Source organism: Lachancea lanzarotensis, scaffold LALA0S07 (genome assembly GCF_000938715.1).
Source record: "Lachancea lanzarotensis genome assembly LALA0, scaffold LALA0S07, whole genome shotgun sequence".
Classification (NCBI taxonomy): domain Eukaryota; kingdom Fungi; phylum Ascomycota; class Saccharomycetes; order Saccharomycetales; family Saccharomycetaceae; genus Lachancea; species Lachancea lanzarotensis.
Window position 1 is genome coordinate 439407 of NW_019212885.1, and position 18459 is coordinate 457865.

At 44.1% G+C, this 18459-nt stretch overlaps 8 protein-coding genes across 8 annotated transcripts; 4 read left to right on the forward strand and 4 right to left on the reverse strand.

Annotated features, from left to right (window-relative positions):
* Positions 1-24: 24 nt before the first annotated feature.
* SQS1 (LALA0S07e04720g1_1) lies at positions 25-2250 on the reverse strand (the record flags this gene model as incomplete). The annotated part of the gene is made up of 1 exon (XM_022771523.1): positions 25-2250. The coding sequence occupies one exon, from the start codon at positions 2248-2250 to the stop codon at positions 25-27; it is 2226 nt and encodes a 741-aa protein (XP_022629421.1).
* A 1199-nt stretch (positions 2251-3449) lies between these two features.
* Positions 3450-5198, reverse strand: LALA0_S07e04742g (LALA0S07e04742g1_1; the record flags this gene model as incomplete). Its single annotated transcript, XM_022771524.1, has 1 exon — positions 3450-5198. One exon carries the CDS (start codon positions 5196-5198, stop codon positions 3450-3452), a length of 1749 nt encoding a protein of 582 aa, XP_022629422.1.
* Positions 5199-6575: 1377 nt separating this feature from the next.
* On the forward strand, positions 6576-7997 carry ATG4 (LALA0S07e04764g1_1; the record flags this gene model as incomplete). The annotated part of the gene is made up of 1 exon (XM_022771525.1): positions 6576-7997. The coding sequence occupies one exon, from the start codon at positions 6576-6578 to the stop codon at positions 7995-7997; it is 1422 nt and encodes a 473-aa protein (XP_022629423.1).
* Positions 7998-9614: 1617 nt separating this feature from the next.
* SSU72 (LALA0S07e04786g1_1) lies at positions 9615-10235 on the forward strand (the record flags this gene model as incomplete). The annotated part of the gene is made up of 1 exon (XM_022771526.1): positions 9615-10235. One exon carries the CDS (start codon positions 9615-9617, stop codon positions 10233-10235), a length of 621 nt encoding a protein of 206 aa, XP_022629424.1.
* Positions 10236-10289: 54 nt separating this feature from the next.
* On the reverse strand, positions 10290-11702 carry GUD1 (LALA0S07e04808g1_1; the record flags this gene model as incomplete). Its single annotated transcript, XM_022771527.1, has 1 exon — positions 10290-11702. The coding sequence occupies one exon, from the start codon at positions 11700-11702 to the stop codon at positions 10290-10292; it is 1413 nt and encodes a 470-aa protein (XP_022629425.1).
* A 1870-nt stretch (positions 11703-13572) lies between these two features.
* On the forward strand, positions 13573-14877 carry KGD2 (LALA0S07e04830g1_1; the record flags this gene model as incomplete). The annotated part of the gene is made up of 1 exon (XM_022771528.1): positions 13573-14877. The coding sequence occupies one exon, from the start codon at positions 13573-13575 to the stop codon at positions 14875-14877; it is 1305 nt and encodes a 434-aa protein (XP_022629426.1).
* A 367-nt stretch (positions 14878-15244) lies between these two features.
* On the reverse strand, positions 15245-16882 carry EKI1 (LALA0S07e04852g1_1; the record flags this gene model as incomplete). The annotated part of the gene is made up of 1 exon (XM_022771529.1): positions 15245-16882. The coding sequence occupies one exon, from the start codon at positions 16880-16882 to the stop codon at positions 15245-15247; it is 1638 nt and encodes a 545-aa protein (XP_022629427.1).
* Positions 16883-17241: 359 nt separating this feature from the next.
* USB1 (LALA0S07e04874g1_1) lies at positions 17242-18162 on the forward strand (the record flags this gene model as incomplete). Its single annotated transcript, XM_022771530.1, has 1 exon — positions 17242-18162. The coding sequence occupies one exon, from the start codon at positions 17242-17244 to the stop codon at positions 18160-18162; it is 921 nt and encodes a 306-aa protein (XP_022629428.1).
* Between the last annotated feature and the right edge of the window lie 297 nt (positions 18163-18459).

Here is an 18459-nt window from a genome sequence, read left to right on the forward strand (position 1 = left end):
GTTCATAAACACCCTAGATGAATCTCATCCATGACGCAAACCTGATTTACTCTTCTTTACTTTCGCGAAAATTGGCTCACTGATGCCCTGGTTACCATCAGCACCTAGACCTTGCCCACGGGACCAGCCCAACTTCTCAAGCATTTGCCGTCCTATGTTGTCTGTACCAATCTCAGGAGCATCTTCCCCAACAATTTCGCCCTCTTTCGTTTGGAACTTGACCTTCCCGACGTTAATTCTTTCCGTAAAATGATGTTCCTCGCGCGGCCTCCGTACATCGATTCGCATGAAAACCCTCCTTCTTCTTAGTAACTGGCTCACATAGTTATAATTCGGTAGAGACCACTTCGTTTTTTTGACTTTCTCTACCAAAACATGGCTCTTCCCACTTTTGCCCATTTTCCTGGTTTTCATGGAATAGGCACCAGCAAAACTTATCACAGTTTTGTTTCCATGGGGATCAAACGGCGGGAAAGACAAGGTGGGCCTGTTGCTCGCTAAAAATATATCAAACTCGTCCTTGATGTTCTCCACATGGAATCCATATGGATATTTTAAAAAAAGGTCATCAGATGCGCTATTGGAAGCGGATACGTAGTCCTCTTTTGTCTGCCTCTTTATTCGTTTGTCGTTCACCCGAGTAGCAAATTTGTCCTCGAGTTGACTTTTCAGGTCTGAGTCTATATCCAGTTGCTCATTTAGCAGTAGTTTTTTCTTGGATCCTTTTCCACTTGTTTGGAGACTTTTAGTATCGTACAATTTATTCCGCACTGCCTCGTACTTCAAACTGTAAGCAACCAAGTCCTCAAGACCCTCACCCAAGTCTTCGTCATCGTCTTCGCTTATTGGATAGGCTACCTCTGACTCTTCATCAGTATTCTCTGAATCACTATCATCGAGAAGCGCTGCTTCTTTAGCAATCCGCGTCTCGCGAGCATCGTCATCGTCGTTTTTGGGCACAAGAGCATCCATGACATAGCGTAGGTAAGCTCTGATTCGATGATCAGGCAACCCCAACTCCGCCACAAACTCTTCTAAATCGTCTTGGTCTACCCATCGTTTATCATAGTCGCCAAAATATCGATAGCTCGACATGTAGTAAGAATTGTCTTGCGAACCGATACGGATATTGCTGATTTCGAGTTCAGAAACGTTCAATGCGAAATCCTCGTCAAGGAAGCCAAACTCTGGCTCATTTTCTCCCGATTTCACTTCCGGCTCTTTATCTTCGTTCAGAGACAGGCTCTGGATCGTGGAGGAAAGTATCGAAGAGCCGCTCACGACCGTGTCTGCATTAGGAGCTTCTTTTTCAGAAGAAACATCGCCTTCAGAGTCACTATCATAGGCTTCGTCGTATTCATCATAGTCAATACTATCCAATTCGTCATAATCATCGTAGTCACCGATCTCATCCCACGAACTGTCCCTATCCAGTTGATCTCGAGAACTTGGCTTGAAAGGGTGAGATTTGTAACCTTGTGGCATGCTTACGGAAGCTGATCCATCTTTGTCCTGCAACAAATTTAGTTCAGTTTTGCCCACCACGAGCACAGGGTCAAATTCTGTTGCCGAGGCACCTATTTCAGAGACGTTTTTCGTCGGTGCGTCTACATGGACAGTCTTAACGTTCGCCCGCGGTAGTGGCGTCTCATCAACGAAGAAGAGCCTTTCATCTGAAATATCCTTTGATGGCTCGGTAAAAGACTCTGTTTTCAATTCTTCAGATTCACTATCTGATACACTGGAATCATCAGATGCTACGTCCACTTCCACAGGTTCCTCAACAGGTTCGTCGGAGGCCGCATCCACAGCTACTCTTTCGGTTTCTGTGTCTTCATAAGAGTTGTTTGATGCAAGTTGCTGCCTTTCCTGTTCCTTTTTCCTCAGATTCAGAATAAAATCATGAGCTGGATCGTAAACTTGTTCAGCTTTGGTGAATTCCACAGGCCTTTTTCTCAATGGCAGAGTCCGGGCCTCCTTCTCCTCCTGTGCAAATCCTTCTTTTCCGGGCCTAAAACCACCCATATGCATGGAGTTTTGAGCGTGGTTGTGTCCAAAATAGTAGTCGTCCATCATATCCGTGTTACTTAGGTCTCCACCTCCGACAGGAAGGAAGTTAGCATTATGTCCACCTCTGCTAGAACCACTACGGTTCTGCTTCCGGTTGTTTTTCGCCTTTTTGTAGTTACTACCACTGGTCTTGCTTCTTCCAGTGCCTCTAGCACGATAGTGGCCATGTCTCTTGGCCATTATAGCTTATAGAACTTGTATTTGACGTTAAAGATTAAGTTGCGAAGATCGCAAGGTTCATGTCATATTAGAATATTAAGGTGTTTATTTCATCAAGACTAGCCAGAACAGAACGTCACTATATGAAAAGTGATTGAGACAAGGCTTGAGAGAGTTAGCTCTAGAACTAAATAGGACTTTAAAGCCCTTCAGGCGTTTTTTTCTAAGGTGCATCGGAGCTTTTTCGTCTCAGACAGTTAAGTTCTAGTTCCATGTCAGCCAAAACGTAGTCAACCTGGAAGAAGGAACTGATTATACGATTGCTATGCACAAAATTAGATTTTACGAATACGATTGAGTGCTAAAGATGGACAAGTTCAAGTAGAAGTGTTTCCGTGGCTAGTAAAGTGTTTTAAATTTGGATTTGTTACCATTAAGTTCTAATAACTTTTAGGTACGATGACCATGTCAGGTCAGCAATCTACTGCTTTAATTTCAGTGGATGCAGTATAGGTATTTAGTCAAACCGTATTGACTAGCTAAGCCTATAGCATTTGGTCGCAGCACTAACATCAGTTGAGATATAAGGCATCGTAATGTAAAATAACCTGTCAATTTGGCCTCCAGATTGTAAAACTGCACATATAAGACTGAACACTTGACCAAATGTTTTGGCCAGTCTCGAGTCTATAGCGGTTTTCAAAATGGTTAGCACCAAATCTCACGCGCTCAAGACCGGGATCTCAGCGCGACGAAAAAAAACAAAAGATGACAAGAAATGTAGGTATACAAAGACCTGATGCTGCAACATAGGTTTGTCGAGTCCACGTCTGGTATCATCGGCATGTAAGATCCCAATCAATGCTAAACCTCGCATTCAATCCATCGTGAAATCTAATTATTATGTCTTTTTCCATCGACAGACAGTGCGTCTCTCATGTTTTATAACGGTTGCTCGATCTTCGAATTCACTCATTCATAAGCAATAATGTGCGACGCTCAATCAGACCTGTGCTTCCCAAATGCAACATAGAGCAGGCTTTCCATTTTGGTAAGCAATTCAATGCCTGTGGGATCGATCACTTCAGCAGCACCTACGCCAAATAATGGTGATATCTGAACACCTTACAATTGCATTCATGTTTTCCAATTATCCACCCAGTTAATTCATAATCAAAATCCTGAGCTCTTGAAGCCATTATAAAAATTAATTACCCCAATTAGCTCTTTTCAGCCGCAGTCTCAACAACGACTACCGGGGCTTCACTTTTGCTTGAGCGCTGTGATACAGGTGTGTGATTTTGACTTCCAATGCCATATACACGACTTTTTGCCCCGCCGGTCTCCAGGCCAAGGTACTCAGTGTCAAAACTTTCGGAGTAAAGTTCCATACCCAAATTCCGACATTCTTCTGGACTGAAAGCGTTAAAATAGTCCTTCTCATCCGATATCCCAACACGCTGTTTGATTGGAAACAGTAAGACCAAAATATAGTACAGAGCGCCGGACACTATCACTGTAAAGAAGGTGTAACCGCTGTAGAAATTATTCATTGCAGCATTTGGTTTTAGGTCCGTTTGAACAGAAAAAACCAAGCCTGGTATTCCAAGTGCTATTCCCACTAGTAGCGCAGCTAAAGCGCGGAAATTTATACCATGATAAAACCAGAAAGCACCGTTCTGATCTTGCGTGAAAAGGTCGGTTATTGAAACACGACCTTTGCGTACAATATAGAAGTCTATCACATTGATAGCCATGATAGGCGTGGTAAAGATCCCAAAAGAAGTCATACTATCCAGAAATGCCGAAGTAGTATTGAAAAAAGTCCACGGTTGAACGACCCAGGAGATGAGTTGAACAAAAAGCGTACCGCGAGTGATATTGATGTATTTGGGAAATAGTCCAGCTAGATCCATTCCGCACGCATAGCCGTTTTGAGTCATGTTTACAACAAGCTGCGTTCCAGTAAAACTCAAACCGATAAAAAACACTGCGCAACGAGCCTTTGCCGTGTATCCATCTTGAAGCCATTTGAGTGCCATGTCTGTGGGCAACCATAAAGGCTCTCCATACAGTTGCTCGGTAGCCGAAGCGCTAAACATACCTGCTACTGGGGCCAACGTCCCTGTAATGAAAACCCCGAGAGCGACACCAATCTGCATTTTAATATTGTGGGATCCGTATCTAGAGTAGTCCGATTGGTTTGCAATCACAGGAGACATGCCACTGTACCACACGGTAATGGCCAAAAGCCATGTCCAGGCGCGCTGGTTCGCTGATAAATCTTGACCTTTGTAGTACAAAGGTCCGGGTCCACCGTTGGTGGAAACCGTGTAAGCCAAGATTCCAATGACGGAAAACATCGCCATGAAACAAAAAACAATGCCCATGGTATTGATCTTGCGTGGTTTCACAAAGCTGAACGGCATTTGAATAAGTTGGAAGATTAAAAATGCCACGCAATCGCGTGTGGTCATGGGCACAGACTCCGGAAAGGTATTCTTCATGTTCATATAAGACTTGGACCATGAGCTGAAGATCAGATTCAGACAGAGTGCTCCTAACCATGACAGGTATCCGTAAAGCACCACAGAAAGGCCCACTCTGATGATAATACCAATAACAGATCCTCGAATACCGAACAACATGCGCTGCTCCAGTGTGTATCCAATGTGGTATTTGAAACCCGGGTTGGAGTTCATGATTGTGTACAAGGTGATGACGATGTTACCAACGATGATCGTTCCAATCGATTGCTTGATATTCAGACCCAGACTTAACAGAGCTGATCCGATGCTGAAAGTAGCTGCTGAGACGTTGGGCAGTCCATAATAAGCGAAAAAGGACCAAAATGCCCATTGTCGCTTTGCGTGTGGAATAGGCTCCAGATCTGGGTTACGCAATGCCGATACTGGTAGCCCACTATTTTTAACCTCAAGCTTTTGTAAGAAGCTGGCGAGTGCAGACATCTTCGAATTACACTTCCCCTTGCGTTCTTTGATGAAGCTACTTTACGCTAAAGATGAGAACATCATACTTTCTACAATTTTATAAGCCGGGGCAACAAGGGTGCTCGACTGATATAATCTAAGCAAACTGAACTTAAAGCTCTCGCAAGCTACCGACTCGTATCACCATCGGACTTCTTGATCTTCGTGTTTCTTCGAGCCATTAGTCGTTCCTGGCAACGGTGAAAGATAGATAAGCCTGATAAAATTAGCGATGCCGTTCGCTCACTGGGCAAAAATATTGTTCAATCAAGGCCAAGAAAAGTTTCAATTGCCATGGATAAGACATAATAGACCGTCGATAAGAGTTTTCAGCACGGAGTTGGAGAATTTTGACAGCTAGGTTTATTAAGGTGTTGTTCTTGTGGCAAGGTTGTCACTGATACGTGTGGTAGTTCGTCCGTTGTAGGGAATATGCCAATCCGACCGAGGATTCCAACGAACGACTTGAATGGATCACAATGGTGATTGGTAGGTCCTTGCGTACATGGTGCTATTTAAACGGGGAGTGCTGCAAACGCAGAATATTTGTCGCGGTCAATATATCTTACGAATGTCAATGACGGTGGTAGTGATTTTTACCCTGGGGTAAAAGTTAGGTGTTGCGGAATGCGTGCAGAAGTAGACACAAGCACAGTATGTAGCATCATGGCGAGTCATTCGAGCCTGTGGGGGCTAAAGTTTGCCAGATGAAGCGTGTTGTAAAATCGTGTGTCCTCGTGCGTAGTTAAATTTAGCCGTCATCAGTTACAATCGGTGGAAACTTGAGTATACTGTCGTCGCATCTGTAGATGTCCAATGCGACCATTTCCAATCCAAAAAGCTTGAGATGTTCGGAAACGTCTCAAAAGTTGAAATTACTGGGTTGATGAGAAATGCGCAACCAGCACCACCTTCAACATTTGTCGTATACCAATACCTTTTCCGGCTCGACCCCCATACCCTGTCGATTTCTTCACAGAGCCAAGAAAGAGTCAGTTGACGCTACACCAGGACAGTTGAAGGCTTATCGTCCATCTGATTCTAAACCCTGAGATTTGGAGCTAAACAGCTCTATATTTCAAAAGGATTACCAAGCTGTAAAAGACCTCACTACTAACTCCCAAATCCACAAAGTAGATTCAATAATCGTAGATTGAATTCCTTGACATTCTCGACTGTTTCCTCAAATACCTTTGAAGCTATACATGTCCGAGGTCCTGTTTCCTTTCTCGATCTACTACTGTCATCTGACCATCCCAGTAACTATAAGTGACAATTAGTATTAATGATCTCTACTTACACTGATGTATAAATCCATCCGAAACTTGCAACGGGCTCCAGACAACTCCAGAAGCTATGGAGTTCTTCCAAAGAGTGTCCCAGCAGCTTTTCGAGCTGGACAATACGGACACCCAGCATGACCTTGTTATTTTAGGTAAAACGTTCGCTGCTGTAGATAAATCGGGATCACAACAAGAACATGCACCGGTTACGGGGGTTTTTGGCCAGATTTTTGCCAAAGACAGAGGTTGGAACCCACAGTTTTTGTCTTGTGTGCAGAAACTGCTTCATTTTACGTACAGGACGAAATTCGAGCCGATTCCAAAGGATCCAGCAGGTCCATCGCCTATGAATTTTGGAACCCTTTTTAAGGACAATCCACTTAACTCCATTGAAAGTGCTATCAACCATCCAGACTGCTTCTGTAGTGATATTGGGTGGGGCTGCATGATTCGAACAGGGCAAGCCCTTTTGGGAAATGCATTGCAACGTTTGGGAGACGAGGCAAACGACGGCAAAGACCCAGACAATGCACACAGCCACGGGGCGAAAATGATCGGCTGGTTTGAAGACAGATATTCTGCACCTTTTTCGCTACACAGATTTGTCAAAGAGGGCGCCAAACTATCCCGAAAGCCGCCGGGAGAGTGGTTCGGACCCTCTGCCACCTCACGTAGCATTCAAAGTCTCGTGCTTGGATTCCCCGAATGCGGAATTTCGAAATGCGTCATTTCTACTGATTCTGCTGACGTTTACGACGAGGATATGGAACCTATCTTTACTGAAAATTGCGACGCGGTGGTTCTACTGCTTTTGGGAGTCAAGCTCGGCCTAGACAAGGTTAATGCTCGTTACTGGGATGATATACGGCAAATTCTTGCTTCCAAACAATCCGTGGGCATCGCTGGCGGTCGCCCTTCTTCTTCGCTATATTTTTTTGGTTACCAAGACGAGTATCTGTTTTACTTAGACCCTCACACTTCACAGTTGGATCTGGCATCGCTTGACTCACCGCAGGAGAAATTCAACTCAGTGCATTCACAGCGGTTCAATAAGATTCATTTCTCAGAGCTTGATCCTTCCATGTTGATTGGAGTGTTACTGCAAGGTCGCGCCGATTGGGATACTTGGAAAGCCGGTGTTTCGCAGTCCAAAATCATCCATGTTCTTCCTTCAAGACCTCAGAACTATTTCTTCGAAGATGATGGCGTTGTCAGTGAATCTGAAGAAGAGAATGAGCAATTGGGTGCCCAAACTTCGACGCTAGGAGGGGAATACGTTGATGTCGTGGCGCCATTGGATCAGCCGGCTGATTCTACCGCTCGTGATGATGATTTTCAAGACGTCCAGTGCAAAAACCAGAATATACTTGTGGTTGGTGACGAAGATGGCACAACTCCTGATACAGAAGTGGAACGTGTGCTAGTTGGAGAGGAAACTGTACCTTTGGTAATGCCACCGGAAATTCAGAAGCCTGCTGCAGCGTCTGTTCTGTGAAAAATCGAAAGTAGTAGATACAGTGTGTTTACCACTTCTTTTCGTAATGTAATGGCTTGTGTAAACCCTCATGTGCTTTTTCATTATCAGTGTAGCGTTCAAGTCAACTGGTGGGAGCTAAGGATATCTTTAGGCATGAAAAATATGCCAGACACGCTACTAGGCTAGTCTAACAGGACTTTCAGTGCAGGATTAAGTGTAAGAGTTCAGTACAGCTTGAGCTTATAGGTAAGTGTGCCCACCATGGGATAAGGTATCCCGGAGTTCGCTTTTCGTAAAATTAAGGTCCCTACCACAAGTTCCGATGTGGCAGCGGGTGCTACTCGAGTTCAAATGCGTGCTATTTTTTCAGAGATTAATGACCGAGAATATTCAGATTCGTCTTCGTCTGTTTGTTCGAGACTGAACCTTGGATCTTACGGGGGAAGACCTTGATCTGGGTTAATTTTTGGGCAGTGTAAAACTTTACGCCAGCTTGTTTGAGCATTTTATCATAACGGCACTCAAGTCTTTGACTCCTCTAGCAACGATCAGGCTTGACGCAGCGGTGGTAACAGAATTATCACCGTCATCTGACATTACATGGAAGGCTCCTTCAATGTGCTATCTGGTAAGAATATTTTAGACGCATGCGTACGAGAAAGTATCTGGAGTACTTGATGGTCAAGTCTCAGCATGCGATAAAATGCGTTTAAACTTCGCTGTGTGATTCCACAACTAGATTTTCGGTGTCAACCAGCTGGATTTCCGACCTTTTTCCGTTCACCGCAGAAAAAACAGATTTGCAGATTAGCGCCGTCAGTTATCCCAGGTCTTAGTGAAGAGATGATACCAAGAGTTACGGCCTTTTCAGAGGCTGGCACCCCAATCAGGCTCATGCAAGATTGGTTCCAATCTATAACACTGGTGAGCTCTTTTCGAATTATCATTTAGTACTATTTTAAGATGCTGACCATATCTACACGTTTGCAGGTGAAACGTAAGAATTGCCAACTTTGACAACAAACTTCGCTTAATATACCTCAACTGACGCATAATGTAATCGGTTTTTACCGGTATTCTGTCATTAAGTAATTACGACCACTCTTCAAGGAATATGCGTACCATGAGGCAATAATCCGAGATACAAACTTTTTACCATAACAGAAATAGTAGTGACGATATCTTTTGAAGCCACTTTCTACCGTTTATTCCGATTACTCTTTGGTGTCAGTAGAAAACGCATGCATCTTTCTTTTTCTTCGTTATGCCTTGATTCAGCAAGATGTCCGTTCTCACTCTTCAACTAGCTTCAAATATCAAGATATAGATCATAGAAACTAAGAACAGAGCTAAATCTGCATTAAATTGGTGTACACAGCTTCAAAGTTGTTATTCTGTCGCTGTCATGAACTTCATCCAGTTTCTTTAATCACTACCGAACGACACAGCCGTCTGGTGTGATATTAAATTTAAAGAGATATTCATCCACGTACCTATACATCTTGTCATCTAGAATTTGATTAAAGTTGGTTCTTGCCAAGTAGCTTTGAGTAGCAAACCCGCTTGCACGGTCTATTGTTTTTGGCCAACCATTTCCACGGGAACCTTGTTGACCCTTGTATTATCATTTTTAGAATGACTTCAGAGGCGAATAAAGAATTGAAATTCTGCACAGTTTGCGCATCGAACAATAATCGGTCGATGGAGAGTCACCGTATTTTGAAAGAAGCAGGATACGATGTGTCATCGTATGGCACGGGGTCTGCAGTGAGACTTCCGGGTCTTTCAGAAGATAAGCCCAATGTATACTCGTTTGGTACACCTTATAACGATATCTACAATGATCTACGGTCACAGTCAGTAGAACGCTACAAGTCGAATGGTCTACTCGAAATGCTGGATCGAAACCGCAAATTGAAGCGCGCTCCTGAAAAATGGCAGGAAGGAATGAAAGTTTTTGACGTCGTGATTACCTGTGAAGAAAGATGTTTCGATGCGGTGTGCGAAGATCTGATGAGCCGTGGCGGCCAACTCAATAAAATTGTGCATGTTTTCAATATCAACATCCGAGACGACAACGAAAATGCCAAAATCGGTGGGAGGGCCATCTTGAAACTCGCCGATATGCTCTCCCAAAAGGCTTTGGAGACGGAGAAGTCAAGCGATCCATTAGAAGACTGCATTATGGGAGTTGTGACCGAGTGGCAAGATGCACACCCCAATCTACCGATTCTGTATTCACCTGCATATTACTAATATAAAGAACACTAATTCCTAGCATTTCACCTGCCGCCGAACAAATTAAGCCAATTAATCCAAGCTCGAAAACACCTGTCTTCCAGCCACCCACACAAGAACAGTGTTCCTGTCGTCGCCTGTAAATAGCCACTTGGCCATAAGATCTTTAAAAAGAGTCTCACTCTCAGCGTCGCGGTCGGTTTCACTCCATTTGGCATATTGCCAATCGAATACGTCAACTTTGGAACCCTTCACGTTCAAATCTATCAACTGTGTATCGAATTGCTTACCAACCTCAAAGGAGCCGACAGTTTTATCTAGATCCAGCACTTGGGCCCCACCCAGCGAGGATAAAAACAGCACATCGTCAACTGAAAGTTTCAAACGTTCCTGTGTTTCCGGATCAGACTCCTTCATGGCCAAGTGTCTTGAAACTAACAATGCTTGTTTTGCGGTAGAGAGTATACTCAGATCAAATCCTCCCGAAACGTCAGTTCCTAGCCCAACTTTGATATTTTGATCCAGCATCCGACGCACTTCACATTCACCAGATGTAATAGAGGAATTCGAGATAGGACAGTGTGAAACTCCTGATTTCCTGGCTTTGATCAAATCCAATTCGCTGTCCGACAAATGTATGCAGTGAGCCAGCACTGTTTTTTCCGTCAACAAGCGATGAGAGTCATACACGTCAGTATACGATTCCGATTCAGGGAACAGTTCCTTGACCCAATCCAGTTCCTTCCGGTTTTCACTAAGATGTGTCTGAATGTGCAGGCCTTGCTCATGGGCAAAGTTACCCAGCCATGTCATCATTTCGCTGCTGCACGTAGGAGCGAATCTGGGGGTTAAGATGGGTTTGATTTTGTCATCCTTGAGCTCATTTTGAATGTGATTTACAACTTTTTGAGTAGCATGCTGGCATTCTGGCAAAGTCTCGATATAGTAATCTGGTGAGTTTTGGTCCATACACACTTTCCCAATAAAGGCTCTCTGGCCTCGCTTTGCACACAAATCTGCCATTAGATTCGAAGAGTCTGCATCGATGGTTGTGTAGTAGGACGCAGTGGTTGTTCCGTTTGCCAATGTCTTATCCACGACTTTGGAGTAAATTGCCCTTGCACTATCCAGGTTTTTAAAGTTTGCTTCCAGTGGAAAAGTATAAGTTTCAAGCCAGTCAAGAAGAGTCGATGAACCGAAAATGCCCGCATTTGGATATTGGGAAGCATGTATATGCGTATCGATAAACCCAGGAAAGAAAAACGTTGTTCCCTGATGGTCAAAAGTGTCCACCACATTGATTTCCCACGATCTCAAAGTTGGGTCAAATTCCAAGGCATCTTGAAGTGGGTTTTGTGATTCTGCTTTGATAAATTGAATGGTTCCATCGGCACTTACTCCTATGCTAGTTCTAGGACGAATCCTCAATTGGCTCAAAGCCGGAGTATCTACAAAGGTTCCATAAAAGACCGAAAATTTGGACATTCGTACGCGGTCAAAACTAGCTCAAGCACACTGAATAAAAGAGGCACTTAACGCTACTACATCTTTTGTACCAAGAATTCTGATGATGGTTCCCCTGTGTATCTCTCGAGGTTTTATACTACTGGTATAGATTGATGATGTCTGGCACCTTATCAAGGATCGAGGGAATCCCGGCCGGATGTCCCGCGCCAGGAAAGGTAAAAGTGACCCAATCGCAGATGCGACGGTAAAACTAAAGGAGGAACTAGATTTACGGCGATCTGCGAGTGTTAACTGTCTTGAAAGAGGGAGTTGGTATGACCAGGGTTTCTGCCCTTGGTATTTGAGCTCCTAGATGAGCTAAATCACCAATTATAGAGCAACTCGAATAGTACCAAGTGATAGCATCGGGTCACCGGCATCGAGATTCATGTTTTTGGAATTTCGTTGATCAAAAAGGAAGCTCATCGCTAGAAATTTGTAGGTGTTGATGGTAGGCTGTGGTAAGCGTTGGCGCCACATGGAAATGCATGTTGAAACAAAACAAAAACAAAAACAAAAACGAGATGGGCACGTGACCCTTGTTAAAATCCCAATCATTAATTAATTGAATAATGTGGTGCTATGAAATGGAGGAAAGCCTAGTATCTTGCTTGATTGCAGAAAATCAAGTTTTCAATAGAGCTGTCGCCCCACGGTTTTCACTTACAACTCATTGCAAAGCAAATGGCGTGATGTGATGGTTTCTGCTGGAGCCTCAGTCTGTCTAGCATCAGATGCATGACAGAAGGATCACGAGCACGTGACTAACGACAGCGTCACAATTGATGAACTGACTGTTTCAAATATGACATTTCTGAGTTCTTAGTAGCAATTAGCACCACTTGTATTTAACCGGCACTTGTGGCCTAATTTGTCGTCATAGCGCTTCAATTCGAGCCAAAACCCTCCGTATATGGTGAAATCACTTTGTGTAAAAAGGCATTCTTTGGGCTGCTTAGAAGACCAACATGTAGGACGTTTGCTCGGAGAGACATTCACAAGCCAACGGTAGAGAACTTTTTGCACTCAAGGGAATGAAACACCACGTTCTCTGAGCTTCGAACCCTCACTTGGCGAATGTGTGCATGGGGCAGAAAACTATTGCTACAGAAAGTATTGCACATATCTGGCGAGTTTTGATCCACTTGGATATTCAACTGCTTCCTATACGTGTCGAATTCTAAAAAAAAATGGTATCACTTTCGACCACATCTGACGCTGGATAATCAAGGTCACGTGCCCTCATTTCAAAAGCGAGCACACCAAAATACTGTTGCAGCCTGGGCTTTTTCAGCACAGCGATTCTCTATACACACACACACACACACACAAAAGCCAAACTCCTACCCCGCGACAACTTGCCTTCGAAACCAACGTCGTACAAAACGATCTACTGTTTCCCAATATTTTATGGTTTTTCCTGAACATCAATTTCAAACCTTAAGATGTGTGTATATGTTTCTAGTTCCTCAGCATAAACCCCTATTTGATTCACATCATCTTCTCTCTCTTTCTCTTGCCTAAACGGTTTTTCAAACTCCGTTCTCGGAACCGACTTTTTTGGCACTGTTCTTAAAGCTTGAGGGAAAATTGTATTATATATTATGAAAAAAGGTTAATTAATCACATATAAGAATTTAAACTAACCACTCTTTGCTCCACAATTTTATACAACAAAACACAGTTAAAAGAACCCTTTTGTCTGTCTATTATTGAAAATACGGCTGTTGGTGCAAAATAGACTACAGAGGCTAATTTTTCCCGTTGAAACCATACCAATAGCGTGATTCGATCGTGAGATATTCATCAATTTGAACTGAAACCCACCCACATTTAGAAAACTAAAAAAATGATCAGATCAAGCGTCAAAGTGGCCAAACCACTGGCTTCAACCTATAGCAAACGGTCGCTCAGCTTTGCTGCCCCTCAATTCGGTGGCCTTTTCCAGCACAAAAACTCATTGTTACTGCAATATCAGAGATCTGCAGCATCTTCGAGATACGAGTCTACAGTTGTTAAAGTGCCTCCCATGGCTGAATCCATCACTGAGGGTTCCTTGAAGGAGTTCTCCAAACAGGTTGGTGAATTTATTCAACAAGATGAACTTCTGGCAACTATCGAAACCGATAAGATCGATGTGGAGGTTAACGCCCCAACTTCCGGTAAAGTTTCCAAATTGAACTTCCAGCCGGACGATACAGTTACCGTTGGCGACGCCTTGGCCGAAATCGAAGCCGGTGAGGCTCCCCAGGAAAGCTCCAAGGAGGAAAAACCAAAGGATGAAAAACCAAAGGAGGAAAAACCTGCTGCAACCAAAGAACCAGAGTCCAAGCCTCCAAAACAGGAATCTAAGCAGGAGGAACCTAAGAAATCCTCGCCTGCCCCTGCACCTGCATCTCAACCTAAAAAAGAGCCCACCCCAGCTCCAGAGCCAGCCAAGAGTTCTGCCAACTTTTCTCGTTCCGAACAGAGAGTTAAAATGAACCGTATGCGTCTTAGAATCGCTGAAAGATTGAAGGAATCGCAAAACACCGCGGCTTCCCTGACAACTTTCAACGAATGCGACATGTCTGCTTTGATGGACATGCGTAAGCTCTACAAAGACGAAATCATCAAGAAGACCGGTATCAAGTTTGGTTTCATGGGTTTGTTTGCCAAAGCCTGCACTTTGGCCGCCAAGGAAATTCCTTCTGTCAACGCTGCCATCGAAGGTGACCAGATTGTTTACCGTGACTACACAGACATCTCCGTTGCCGTTGCGACACCAAAGGGTCTAGTTACCCCCGTCGTTCGCAATGCTGAATCTTTGTCAGTGCTAGATGTAGAAGCTGAAATTAGCCGTTTGGGTAAGAAGGCCCGTGATGGTAAGCTAACCCTAGAAGATATGGCCGGTGGTACTTTCACGATCTCTAACGGTGGTGTGTTCGGTTCTTTGTACGGTACCCCAATCATCAACCTACCTCAAACTGCTGTACTTGGTTTGCACGGTGTTAAGGAAAGACCCGTCACCGTCAACGGACAAATTGTGTCTAGACCAATGATGTACTTGGCTTTGACTTACGACCACAGAATCTTGGATGGAAGAGAAGCCGTTACTTTCTTGAAGACAGTGAAAGAGCTCATCGAAGACCCAAGAAAGATGATGCTTTCTTAAGCATCTTTTTTTCCTTTGTTGATGAGAAAATTTGATGTATCACAAACTCGCATATCATTTGATGGGACACTATTGTGTTTGCACCCGCTTGCCAATAGTGAACTTCTTCAGGTGAGGTACCCACAACAATGGATTATCGCGCATTTTTAGTCTTTATTCTTTTGAAAGTGCAACAAGTTGGAAAGCATGACAAGACGCAGAATATGATGGTAAATCTAGCTGCCATGAAGCGTCATATTTATTACGAAGTATACTTAAGAGCAACTAACCGCAAATATTTTAATGTAACGGGGTCTTTCTCTAGTCGAGTATCTTGATATTGAGATTCTTAGATTAGCTGATAGGAAACATTCTAATTCCTCCCCACCTATAGAAATTTTGTATCTAAATACTTGATGCTAACAAAATCCGGAAGCTCCTCTCTTTTGAGGAGACCCAGCTGAAGCATGTCGCCCCAGAAAAGTGCCATTTTATCCTTTGCGAAATTCAAGTTGTCGAAAGAATTGATGTCAACACCCTCGGGTGATGCTTCATCATCTGCATCGACATTTTCTTCATCGCTTTCTTCGTCATCTTCATCATCAATGGTAATGACGTATTTTTCGCCTGCTGGAGCTTCTTCTATAACCTCTTTCTGAGGTAGATCGTTCAATTCTCCGCTTTGAATGATCGCCCATGTAGCCCAATGGAGAGAGACGGAGCCACGCTGTCTTATAACATCGTTATAAAGTTCCTTGACCTCAGCATCAATGCTGTGAACTTTGGAGCCTCGACGGTGGGAGGCATATGAATATAAAAAATTCAGTAGTTCTTCCTTGGTTGGGTATTTTGTTTCGTCAGATTTGTAGGAATCAGCTGAATTGTAATCACACATCCATTCGCTAAAATGGTTGGCCAAATCGAAGGCGGGCCTATTTGCTCCCGAGTATTCGAAATCGATAACTACCAATTTGGAATCTTGGTTTTGCTCTTGTTGTGAAGGCCTGATAATCTGCTCCAAAGAAACGTTGGAAGTCGTGGGGAACAATGATTCCGAAGTTTCAATTGAATCTGCTGAGACGGAGGGAGTGGCTGGGAGTGAAGCCACAGGTGCTGTGAATAGTAGATTGCCATGTTGTGCATCGTTGTGGCAGAACACCAGGCCTCGATGCGAATCTTTGTATGTTTCTTCAAGCCAGTTTCTGTACTTTTGCATGGCGTACAGAAAAAATTGCCAATCTTGACACGTTAGGACTTTTTGGATGTTGGAAACGTCAAGGGACCAGGGTGAATCGTTGATTACTTTGACCCACTTATCGAGACGCAACCAAGTGCTTGGCCCACGAGCGATTTCAAAGGGCAACAGAGGAACCCCGGAATGCAACTCTTTCATTCTACGAGCAATTCTTTGTGCGGTTTTCCAGTTTCTAATGTCATCTTTGGTCAAAGTCTTGGAATCCTCAAGGAACTGCTCAAAACGACCGTTTGTGAAGCATCCGTATAGTTTAGGACCGATGTTGTGAGCCGACAAGCGTGCCAGCACTTGTAGTTCGTAGTCTCGGTCGATAATACTATCGACCTGTGGTCCGTACACCCGCAACAAAAGAGATGGCAGTCCTGGATACTGCACGCGGAAAATCGCATTTGTTAGCGCTCCAGTGATCTTGGTGAGCACAACAGATTTGGCCACCAATTGCGTTGTAGAATTAGACTTTCTGCTATGCCATTTGGGCACTTTCAACGCCTTCGCCAAGTTCAAAACATCTGTACGTAAATATTCTAGTGGGAGACTTGCATTAAGGGTCCTCTTCACAAATGGTACTTCCAGCGATTGCGACAACGAGTCGTTTTCCAGCTTCAAATGGCTGACGTCTTGGGACGCGGAATCGATTTCAGCACTTATAGTTCTCACCAGTCTTGGAGAAGACTTTAGTCGCGGCAAAGATGATCTTCTCCCACTTGCTGAATGCGAGCCTGATCTTGACCCAGATCGCGAGTGTCTTGATCGGGAAGTTTTGTCTGGCATTTATATACGTTTCCCAATACAATCTTGAGAGTTTAATAATCTTAAAACTGTGCAGAATGAGTCAATTGGGTGCTCATTTGACTTTCTTTCTTGGGTTAGAAGTTGTTGATGATCGTTGTAGTCTCGACAGGCTATTTAAATTAGCAGTGAGGGCAGATTTTCCAAGCATGTGAAAGAAAGACAGCTATATAGAAAGAGTATTTAGAATTCAGAAATGAAGCACAGCCCCTCAGAGAAAGAAGATTTAGGGAAGTTATCGGAATAGTGATTTGGAAACGGTGCTTTTGAGCTATTTCTTGCATTTTTCAGGATTCCAAAGACGGTTTTACGGCTCTTTTTGGACCAACATCGAGTAAGTTATGGAATTATTGGAAGATCAATACCCTAGCGACAACGAAAGCGAAGAAGAAGTTACAACATATACAAGAATTGATCTACCAGCATTACCAAGTGCTTTGCTTGACAAATTCCACGTTTCGCCAAATATCGAGAAATTTACGCAACAACAACCACACCGGCCGCAAATGAACCATCTTTTTACCAGAGTACCGGCGACGACACAGGGTGTCAAATGGACTAGTTTCGCGTTTATAGAAATGCGTCCAACACTGCAGCAACGCCAAATCCTCGATAAAGTGACCTGCCAGATAGCGGGGCAAATGCAACGACACGGACTGTCGTTCCAGCCTCTGCACATGAGCGATCTGGGCTCACCGTTGCCGCTGCACGTCTCGCTTAGCGGAAATCTTGAGTTTGGCTCCGCAGCTGAGGTCGACGCGTTTGAGCATATGTTGCGAATCGAAGTTTTGCAGCAAATGGCGGGCCCATTCCAAGTCGATTTCGAGCCTTCTTTGAAAGTTTACGAAAACGTCGGTCGCAACGCCTTGTTTCTGGCATTGGGCGTCAAGTCAGAGCAGAAAAACGGGGTTTTGCGACAGCTGTGGCAAGCCGTGCATGAGTCGTTTGATTTTTGTCGTCGCAACGATCCTGCTGGGGACAACAGTGTCAGCACGCACGAAAGCGATATCTCGAGCCGTAGCCAACAATCCTCGGGTCATGAACGCTCCCACGTGTCCATTGCCAGAGCTTTTTCTTTCCAAGGTCCCGTTTTCGATCCAAACGCATCTACCTCTGTTCGCCAAATCGACGAGCTCAACCGGGTTCTGGAAGCCACTCCAATTGACCCCACACTCCTTCAAGCCCTGACCTTCGAGTGCACTGGCATCAAGATCACCAAACAAAGATCAAACGTATGGATTGGCTTTCCCGAGAACACTTAGTTTCCCGCTAGGAGGGTCCAGAGTCTGCGTTTACATTAGGGTATTCCATATGCATAGAACACCATATGCATGATTATCCCCCGGACAATCTTTTTTCCGGATCTGCGTCGAGCTGCATATGAGACTTTTGTTTTTTCCGGTGCCCGGATAAATTCATCTCAAGTTTTTCCGAGCACATGATCCCCTTTGGGAAATCCGGTGCTCTTTTATTTGTTTACCATGTTGCCGCATTGGGTTAAAGGCTCATCAGAGGCCCTTACGAATTGGGTTCGACATACTATATTGGCAAATCCATAT